This window comes from Plectrocnemia conspersa, unplaced genomic scaffold (genome assembly GCF_051122295.1).
Source record: "Plectrocnemia conspersa isolate PC_06_02 unplaced genomic scaffold, ASM5112229v1 ptg000014l, whole genome shotgun sequence".
Lineage (NCBI taxonomy): Eukaryota > Metazoa > Arthropoda > Insecta > Trichoptera > Polycentropodidae > Plectrocnemia > Plectrocnemia conspersa.
Genome location: NW_028277178.1, coordinates 30,420,570 through 30,432,079, shown reverse-complemented (window position 1 = coordinate 30,432,079; position 11,510 = coordinate 30,420,570). Strand labels below are relative to the sequence as shown.

Genomic DNA, 11,510 nt, shown 5'->3' with positions numbered 1-11,510 from the left:
ATTTCAATAAATCCACTTCCAGAGGTTGCCAAGGCTAAATGACTTGTGTTCATTAATCGAATATGGATTCCCGAGAACTCTATTCTTTAAATTCATATAACAACGAATGCGTGTGTGTGTTTAACAACACGAGGGTTTGAAGGTTTAATTGAAATTCATTTAATTTTCTGAATCACTTGAATGTAAATATTGAACATTCCGCTTAGATTGCGGTTAGATAATGATTGAAAGCTTGTTTAATTAAAGTGATTACAATCATACATACTATGCTAGTTATTTTCAAATTAAGTAAATCAACTTAAAATAGCTCCAAAATAGTTGAGAGATCCAAACGGAAAAATTAGATTAAATATTTAAAATACATTGTATTATAACTCTTAAAAAATATGACTAAAAATATTTTGAATAAATAAACATATCTAAATCATACTGTTGTATATTATAAAAATAAACTGTATAAAAAATATTTTATTTATAAGAAAAATTAACGCTTCACAATAAAAAAATAAACTTTGCCTTTCATTAAAAACAATTATGTTTCAAGTATTATATTAAAATGTTAAAAATATTTATTTAATTTTTCTTAAATTTATTGTAATGTAGGGACTAATAGTGTCCTTCGGATAAGTGTAAATATTTACATTGCCGCATTGAGTGTAATAGAAAAAATTCACAATACGCGTTAAAAGCGCAATAAACAAAATGCTATTAATGACAAATATTAAAAATGCTATTATTCAAAAGATTAGCACAATGGGTGACGTCATAAAGCTAGCGTTGATGACATTTATTAAATCCAATTATATTTTTAAATCGAATTCGTAAAACCTAATTTTTTTTAATAGGAATATTTAAATTATGGAATTTTATAAAACAAGTAAAATTATTCAAAACAAATCATATAATATTTTTAAGTAATTCCCTTTAAATTTAACTTTCTGAGTATGTTCTCTTTATAACTAAAAATAAAATTTTATTACTGTATTTTTTCTAAGAATTGCTCTAGCAATAAGTTATCAAAAAACATAATTCATTTAAAGTTACTAGAGTAATATCATAAGCTGACCATCGATAGAAGCTGCTTTCCTCTTCACGTCAACCTTGATTCAGCTATGACGTTTTTTAACATTTAAACTCTAGCGATCATGGAATATAATTATTTTAATAAAAAACAGACTAAATGAAATAAATCCAATTACATTTATAAATCTTCGTAATTCGTTAAATCATAAAAAAAATCCCTAGCTAGCTCAAGCGTATATAAGCGCATCCAAAACACATATATTTCATCAAAAATTTCCCAATTTTAAAACAGAGAGAATTCACACAAACTTGCACTAAAAAGCAGCCGCTTCCCTCTTTATTTTAATTCTGATTCAACTACGTCGTTATAAATCCAGTTGTCATGGAATGCTTATATTTTATTAAAAAAACAGACGAAATTTAATAGATCCAATTTGTAATTGGCTGTGGACTAGCAAACAATTTGCCCCGGGAAGAACAAATGAATATAAGCGCATACATAGCATATATACTTTATCAAAAAATTCTTATATTTCAGACACATAAAAGTTCTTCTGAAATCACACCAAGTGGAGCTATGCTGCCTATTGATAAGGACGAAGAAGACTGAAAAAGCAGCCGCTTCCCTCTTTACGTCAGTCCTGATCCAGCTATCATATTCGAAATTTAAAGTTTATTACTATCTTCGAAGATGATCATATTCTTTAGACGCAGAAGGTAAATTCAATAATAATTAACGAAACGTAGACTAAAAGAACAGTAGCTCAATAACTTTGCCGTATATAGTATTAACGTAACTATTTTTAGGAATAAGTAAAATTATTGAAAAAAGATTTAATTCTCCAGATACGTTGACCCTAGATATTTTTATAATTAAACTATTAAAATACTAGCCTAACTATCATAAATTAACTTTTAATAAAGCACTCATAGTTCATATATAATAGATCCAAGAAAAAGTATAAAAATATATATACCAAAACAGTGATTGACAAATATTCGTGTATTTATTCTACAAATTGGGTCTCAAAAATAATGTTATATACCTTTTACTGAAATGCTTAGTAAATATAAAATAGATTTGAGAAAAAGTATCAAAAAAATATACCAAAACAGTGAAAGGCAAATATTTGAGTATTTGTTCTACAAATTAATAAATAATATTCTAGTTCAATTGTTAAACCATAACCTTAACATTTAACGTCATGCAGTAGTTTGTATCTGTATACTGTAGTATCGATGTAGTATACGAAAATTGAAATGGGATTTCAATTGACGATCTCGGTAAACATCCGGGTCAAATCCAGCCTCCGAATTCGGGCCAGGGTCATGACAAAGCATGCTCGATAAAATCCTACAGGTTCTTATTATGTAATATTATGCACGCGATTTATTGGATAAATTTCCATACGCTTCCACGTACATAATTTATCATACCACATTGGTATATTATGTAAAATATAAGTTAGTAAAAAGTTACGTATAAAATTGTGAGATTTTAATAATAAATTATTTTATGCTTTTTTTAGATTTTAATAATAAATTTTTTTTTTTAGACTGAGTTCTAATTTTTTTATTATACTAATAGTATTTTAGATATTTAAAAAGTGAGTATCAGATACTATTAAAAAAATATTTTAGTCATATATAATTCTTGTGAATATACTTTAATTTATTTTCCAACTTATATTTGGACATATGTATATACACCTGTAAAGCTAAGAATCAGTTATAACCTTTAACTACAATATCATTTTTAATTTTTATTAAAATAATCTTTCTAGAACGGTTTTGTTCATAAACTTAATAAACGTTTTTTTCTTTAACTTTGAATTTATTAAGTTCATTTGTTACATTTTTATTATAAACGTCTGTTTCAAATTTACGATGCCATTAAGTCCGTTAACAACGAGATTACAATAAGAAAAATTGTTGTTTTAAATTATTTGGTAATTTAAACACTAACTGCAAGCACAAAAATACTAATACTACGGCTTTATATTATTTGCATGTCATGCAAAAAAGTGTTGCACACTAAAAAATAGCCTTAATTTTTATTGCCCTTGTATCTTTACTTTCTAAGTACCCCTCGAATAACACAAGTATTTTTTTTAATATTCAAATTGTATGATTACACCACATTTTAAATATTAATATTCAACCACACTTGAAAATCTATAATTAAATAAATCAATTAATATAAATATTTCATATTAAAGATAAATTTTGCATTATAAATTAAATTTATTTTTAAATTAAATATATGTATGTACATTGTCAAGATTTTTTATTCTCAATTACATATTATTTATTAAATTATTTTAATAATATGCATTTCGTTCATTGAATTTCTATCGCAATAGTTGCGACATTGAAATCTACATGAAACAGATCGCATAATTCGTGTGTCATTGTTTTAAACGGCACAGGCTGTGTTTGTTTGGGTATGGGTGGTCAGGAATTTAGGCCAGTTCACCGCCAAGGACCTAGACCTCCATTCGGCGTGCGATGCACTTAGCTATACACATTATATGCATTTTCCTGGTGGGTTAAGGGGAGTCCCGCACCGACTGAAAATCGATCACACTTGTTTAAGTTTGGTTAAGCCACTTCCAATGGCAATTAAACTAATAAAGGTGTATATTTAAAACTCATCTGATATTTAATTTGATATATAAATCATTTTTATGAATCAATATTAAAGAAAATAAATCAAAACGTGTCAAATTTTCAAATTAAATAATCGATATCGTTATATGTATTATGCGTATATGTGAGATGACATATTAATATTTAGAAACGCGTGTATTTGATGTATTGTGATATTATATTAAACGGGTGACCTATATTCAACTGGGAAGGATGGGATATATAAAGTAGGCCAATCCAGTACAATTGAAAAAAGAAGCGATAAAGACACCAATTTATTTGTTTTAAAACAACCGCCGATTGCATTGAGTTTAATTAAAATATCCATATGGCTGTTGAAAAAATCAATTATTTGATAAAATAATGAATTAAAATATTCTCAGTAAATATATAAGGTTATTTATCTATGTATATAAATTGGATAAACATATCTGTGTTTATTTTTATATAAGCTATTAAAAAGATAATTTAAATTCATTCTTAAATATCTAATTAAATAATAGTTTCTATATAATACTACTCAGTAATAAATATATTTTTTAGTTTTGTATAGTAATATGCTATTAGCCATAGTTAATTTAGTAATTTAATTAAAAAAATCATAGCGAATCAAAAATAATATTTAAAACCCAAATAGCTGAGCGTCCGTTATTCGCACACTTACTTGCTGCGGTACCTCACGATAGTAAAAGACGGACAGGTATATTTAGAAAAATATTTTTTCTTTTAGTTATACGTTTGTTGAAAGTTATTTTATTTTTAATACCAATAGTGGTAGAATTCCTATTTAATTTAATAATATTTAAATTCATCTTATTATACTCAAAAGTTAGTTAGTAAATCTGATATTTAAACAAAGTTATTTTTTGGTATGAGTATGATTGATCTTTCTTATCATGTATTTTTTTTATCATTGTAATGTAATTGATAATATTTTATTTGCTAAATTATATAACTCGATAATCATTATTATTTTATTAAAATTGTCTCGTTTCAAATACTACCTTATACAAATTTAATAATTATTTTCTGCCTGTATATAAATAAATTAAAAACACACTTATTTTTTTATAAACCCGTTTTTGTAATTCGTTAAAAGGGAATAAATCATCTTTATTACTACAAATATCAAGCTGAACTATTTATTCCATTAAAAACTGTAGTCTCATGAATTATGGAACATCAAGGGAAGTAAGGATGCTTCATGAAACATATGACTGTATGATCCTGTAGTTCTACGCGACTTCTTGCTTATTTATTCATTCCGTTATTTTAGTTCAAGCCTAATGACATGATTAATGCGTTGCACGTGTATATAAAGTGCTACACGTGTATATATTATTACATATAATTCGATTATTGAATTACACATGTATATAATGATAATTTGATAAATGTGTTACACGCGTGTGTAATATGCTATGGTGACAGCATCCAAAGTATGATACAATACCGAGATAAATCTATATTATTTGTTTTTAGATACATACATAAATTATATTTAATTAAAAACTTATTAGAAAAATAAAACATTTTTATTGTCTTCTTCCATCAAGTGGTCTAACAATCCAAAAGAGTCTTAAAAATAGTATTAAGCAAATCGTTGCTACTATAAAATTAGGTTTTATTAATTAGTAAAAATAGTAATTAAAATGCAATAAAAAATAGTGTTTTATAAATAGTGAAAAGAAATCGGTAAATATTTATAATAAAAATCTGCAACACCTAAAAATGACGGTTAGAAATTTTAGCTGAACTTTAGACGGAATCTAGCTTAATTTATAAAATTAAAATGTTGATGCTGATATCAGGGGCGTAGTTAAAATGGCTGGTCTTTAAAGTCAGAGAGTCTTCGCTGGCGTGTCGAGTTGTATTATAGTCGGCTATGATTTAGGTTAAGCAGCTAGGATTGTCGTGATATGCTAAAATATGCTTAAAGGAAAAAAATCACTTTGTAGAATTTTGTCTAAAAATATTTTAGTAGTGGTAATGGGAATGATGCTACTTTCTTGAATTAAACGATTTAAAATTTAGTTTTAGTTAGAGATTGTGATTTCTCAAGATCCTTAATTTTAAATGTATAAAGGAATTTTTTAAATTACCACTTAAGGAGTTTAAATGATTGATCTTATTTACTAGATAATAATTTAATAGGTTTGATCTTATCATAAAAGTAACTGAGGAAACCGTTTTGTCTTTTATTTGCGAAATTATCGTTTAGATATTATTTTATTATTTTAGCAAGTATTAATAATTAAATATGCTTTTTATTTTATTTCATATATAACGTAAAGCAAAAGCATAAACATTGTAATTTTGAAAGAGACAAATCTTATGATATTTGTAGAGCAAAATTTATATTTTTATAATAAAATCCTTTAGCTATTAAATATTAATTTGTTGATTTAGAGATTGAATTTAGATAATAGAAAAAATTTGTACCATTTTGATGATTGATTTAAGATGATACTGTCTCATTTAATTTAAATATAATTGTGACTATCAATTTAAAATTAACATAGAAACAATTTTTAATTGAATCAATTTTATTTATAGCATAGCTATAATAAATCACAATTATATTACACATTACTTACCCCTCAAGGTATTGGCAATTTTTATGTTATTATGTTCATAATTCAAGGTCATAGTGATAGCAAAATAACATTTCAAATTGATATATTGACTCAAACAGGATATCCTCTACAATATATTGAATATAAAAAAATCTTCTTCGTATAAGCTTTTCAAGAAAGTAAACTTAAAGGTTTTATAAAGGAAATGTAGTGGGCGTATTATATAAAAGTTTGATACAGCATTTTCATAATTTTATTTTTTAAAAACATATACATAGTTTAACCAATAAATTATTTTTTAATCAATCAAACAATCATTAATACATCTGTAAAAAATCGCATGTCACAATTTTTCAAGTAAAGTCATTAATATCATTCGTAAATCAAACAATTATAAATATTGTTAATAGTTATATTTTGGACGTCAAGACATTGAGTTATTTATTGTATTATATTATACATCAAATATATATGTACTAAATTTTTGTATTTATTTTGCTGATCAAAAATTATTTTATATTACTCAACATTATCGTTTCGCTTTATTTTAAATTATACATACATATAAACGACTTATATTCCACATTTATAAATATTATTTTTTAATAAATACTTTATTTTAATACATCGTATAAACGTTACAGGTACAGATGGCGGTCGTTTAATTAAATTCTAAAACGCAACCGCCAAGTGCTTCTATTGTGTTTATTATATCAGATTTTCATTAATAATGGGTTCTTTTTCAAAGAGTCCGCGATAAAGGAAGCTAAAAGTTAAAGATTAAAACCTGATTTATGTGCTAGTGATAAAAAAAATGTGCTTATGTATAAAAAATAAAAAAATGTTATACAAAATTTGGTCTTAAGATATGTTTTTTTAAAGAATTACAAAAAATGCACGAAATTTGCATAGGAATCAATTCTAAGTCTGAAATACGCAATCACAAAAATGCTCAACTATTTCTATACACACATATCAATATATATACATATTTTATCATATTGTACTAACATCAAAAAAACTTATATTGCTTTCAAACTCAGCAGAGAAGCAACTGAATCTTGAACTTCTAATTGTTATATATTGTACTACAAAAAATATATATTATTTTCTTTTTATCGTAATTTAATATATTATTTAAAGTTATATATTATACATACAAACATGTTCTGCTTAACATACTTCAAGTAAGTTAAATATTGCAACGGTTTACTCACTATTAAATGGCATGTGAAAAATAAAACATGGTATTATATACATATGTATATATGTTAAATGTAAACTCTTGTAATCTGCATCGTACAAATATAATTTATATATAAATATATAGTTTATCTAAAAAATATTAAATTCTCCCATAGAATAATAATCTTAACGTTTATAATATTTGTTAAAAATATACATATTTTAATAATTTATATTTCTATATTAAAATTGATTTTTGAAATTTTTAATATATTTCAAAAATATATATTATTTAGGTTTGTGCTTTATAAATTATTTTATCATTTAATAAATGCAATATATACATATTTTTATATAGGCAAAAGCACATTATATGGTAATATTTTTTATAATTTGTTAATTAGGAAAAGAAAGTGTAATAAAATATTGAGAGTACTTGTCTTCATTATTAATATTATACGAGAATTCTGTACTATTATGAAAGTATAAATTATTATAGTTAGTATTTGAATTTGTGCAAGTAACAGCAATGGGCTATCGCTTAATAGCGAATTATTTATATTAACAGTTTAAATTGTATTTTTTCATGAAATTTCGATGCTTAAATCGGATTATTTGTAGTTTCATTATCAATATGATGAATTAAAAAATATATTTCTTCACTTTGATATTTATTTCCATTTTATTTTTTATATAAACTTAATGAAAAAGCTAAACCGTATTTGAAATTATATATACTTTCACTTACACATATTTAATACAAGTATGAATATATAAATATTATATAAATTAGTATGTAATTTGCGCGAAAATATTATTGTTGAAATTCTAAAATTTCATTCTCTCAAGAATTTGTGAATATATATATTTTATTCTATTTATAAAATTTGTGGTATAATTATATTAGTAGTTTGACTACGTACATTTGCGAACAGTTTATCACATACAAACCCTATACTTTTTTTTGAGAGTGAGTGAAAAAAATGTGGTCCTTTACATTTTTTTGTTTAATATTTAATTCAATTTTTATATAGAAAATAATCAAAACGATTATGAATGAAGTTAGTAGACACTCACACATCCGAATAAGCCATGAAAATTAATTAAAAAAATGTGCGTTACGCTTACCATGTTTTCATGTTAAAACCTTAAAATTCTAAATTTGATAATCAAATATACATATATTAATTAATAGGATTAACTTTTTTTATGAAAATAATCTATAAGAGACTTTGTGTGCTGAGTATCATGCTTGAAGCTGTTTTTATTTATTTTTTATCTTAGTATTCTTGTATTAGATTGTTTTCTGTGTGTCAAGCTGTGTTTTCTGCTATCGATTCAAACAATCCTATTTTTTTTTAGATGGTGTTCTATTGATTATATTCAGACGTTCGTTGCTCGTGCAGAGTTTTATACTAAACAAAGCACGCTACCGAGAAGCGACTTTTCGGATTCTTGTACCATTTGACCAAAAACCCGTTGACGCACTACCGAAATGGGAAAGTCGCCCATCAATATTTAGCACTTGCTGTCTTGGCAAGTTAACAACAATGAACCGAAAATGCTTCACAAGGTCTTAAACTCCCGTGTTGTTGTATATGAACGACACGGCAGCTCCGTCTTGACCCGGTGGAGAACGTCTGCTGATGGAGGCATTGTTGTGGTGGTAGTGTGAGGATTTTCTCATCGAGGTGCTCGATGACATCAGGGCCACGGTTTCGTAATAGCGCAACCTTCCACAGCATTTTCTGCTTTTGATTATAGCTACGAAGCCCCTCCTATACTTCTTGTTGAAGAACGCGTACAGTATCGGGTTTATGCAAGAGTTAGAGGCGCCTAGCCATTGAGCAATGGGTGTGGCTATCGGTAGAATCTCCTCTTCCCACACTCCAATCTCGCCGCCGAACTTTATCCTTGCAAAAATTATGTACAACGGCATCCAAGAAACGACGAAAAGTATCACCACAGCCACCAACATCTTTACAACTTTCACTTTGGACTTTTGCTGCATCCTCTCCATCTGAGCGTCTTGGGTGTCGGTTGGTATATGCCTCTTCCACACCTTGATCCAGATCAGTATGTAGCACATCGATATCAAAATCATCGGCAGTATGTAGCAAAACAAGAAGTTTGCGATGAGGAAGTACAATGGTCCGTTCAAATGCTCTGGCCATACTTCTAAACATAACTTGGTGTCTGGAGATTCGTTGAAGATAACCACCAAATCGAAATAAAGCGCCCATGGAATTGTAGTAGTCAGAGCTATCACCCAAATGACGAAGATAATCAGGCGGGCTCGTCGCTTTGTTATTTGGCACTTCAACGGCCACCATATGGCAAGGAATCTGAAACAAATAAGAAAAAAGTTTTTTAAAAATGTGGCAATGACCTAAATATATCAAGAAGATTGCTATGGTTAAGTGATTATATCTTTTTTATAAATATTATTACGTTGATCGCGTTGCACGCGAGATTATTTTAGGTAACAACTTTATTATTATGTCGATATAATAATACGTCTTCGAGAGACAGCTGCTTGGAATTTTATTATAATATTATATAGTTCGAAAACCAGAAATAGTAAGCAATAAATTTATTTACTAGAAGTTGTTAAATATTTATGTTAAATACAAAAATCACTTTACTAGCAATACAGGTATTTTATGTTTTAGGTAATTTGTCGTATTTCTTTTAGAAAAAATATAAATAATTAAATTTTTTGTGTAGATTACTATGTAGCGACGGTTGCTAAACAATGTTTATTGGAATCAAATGTTGTCTCAACCACCTGCATAATTTATTATAATTTAAAGGTATCTCTAATGACCATTTGAACAAACGAAAAAATAGTACAAGATTTTGTACTCAAACAATTGCATTAATAATTGTTAATATTGCATTGGTCACCTATAAGCACATCACTACCGAGACGTTAATCTCCTATAAGTACCGTTGATAACACTACTCTTTGTTAGGAAAGGATGAGCGCTAAACAATACCTTTTACTTAGGCATTCTGTTTTTTTCGATGTTTTTTATTTCACAACAAATAAAAATTCTTATACTAATATTTTGTTTTTTTGAGAATTCTCTTGAAATTTTAATGTATTAAAAATATATGTAAAATGTAGCATGTGAAAAAATTGATATATTATATTATTGTAGATATTTTTATATTATCGATAAACAGAAAACTGCATTATCCTTGAAGAGAACAAACATATAATCGATGCGAAAAATTGAAGGATCATAACGGGACAATTAAAAAAAAATTGCACCGTAACATTTGCCAGGTATTTCTTATATCAAATAACAGTTTTTGAGATATTGTAAATTTCCGTATTTTTTATTCTAAAAAAATTATTTTCATCTAATTGCAAATATCTCTAGTTGTATTTTTAACGTATTTAAGTATTTTATAACGATTTTCTCATAGTTCCTATAATATTGCAATAATATGAAATCGTCAATCAATTTATAAATAGTGCTTAAACTTTAAAAAATAAATACCTTTCATACTATATAATAAAATACTTTTAATTTGTTATAAACTACTTTTGCAATTGGCTAACTAGAACTAGAGATAATTGCAAATCTGTAAAAACACATTTTTTTCAAAATTAAAAATATAGAAATTAAGCAATATCTCGAAAACTCATTTTCGGATTCAGCGCGCAATTTTACATATGATATGACTGTCAAATGTTATAGGAAAAAAGTAGATGTAAGCTAGTATATAATATATAAATATTAAAATTTAATGTTAGATACGTTTATCGTTAGATAAGTTAATCATTTTTTGCTATTAAAATACTTCCTACCTCTATAAAAAGTTTGTAAGAAAACATTTATATTTTAAAACATCTAGCACGGATTCACCCTTTTTTTGCTGTGGTTATTAAAAAACGTAGTGGCTGTAAGACATTTAAAAGTATTCGCTAAAAAATAATTTTTATAAAAATTTTGGAGAAATCCACAAAAAATATTTTTTGAGAAACATTAGTTTTACCACGCGCATAACACTATTGTTTTTTTTAACCCTTTCGCTCCTAATCACTAAAATAGCCATCAATATTAT

At 26.3% G+C, this 11,510-nt stretch overlaps 1 protein-coding gene across 1 annotated transcript in view; it reads right to left on the bottom strand.

Annotated features, from left to right (window-relative positions):
* Positions 1-8,602: 8,602 nt before the first annotated feature.
* Positions 8,603-11,510, bottom strand: part of LOC148226766 (neuropeptide SIFamide receptor-like) — a 70,331-nt gene continuing 67,423 nt past the window's right edge. Inside the window, exon 3 of the mRNA XM_088204241.1 lies at positions 8,603-9,778. Coding sequence (XP_088060367.1) covers positions 9,010-9,778 — 769 coding nt within the window. The 3' untranslated portion in view covers positions 8,603-9,009. The remainder of the gene's footprint in view (positions 9,779-11,510) is intronic.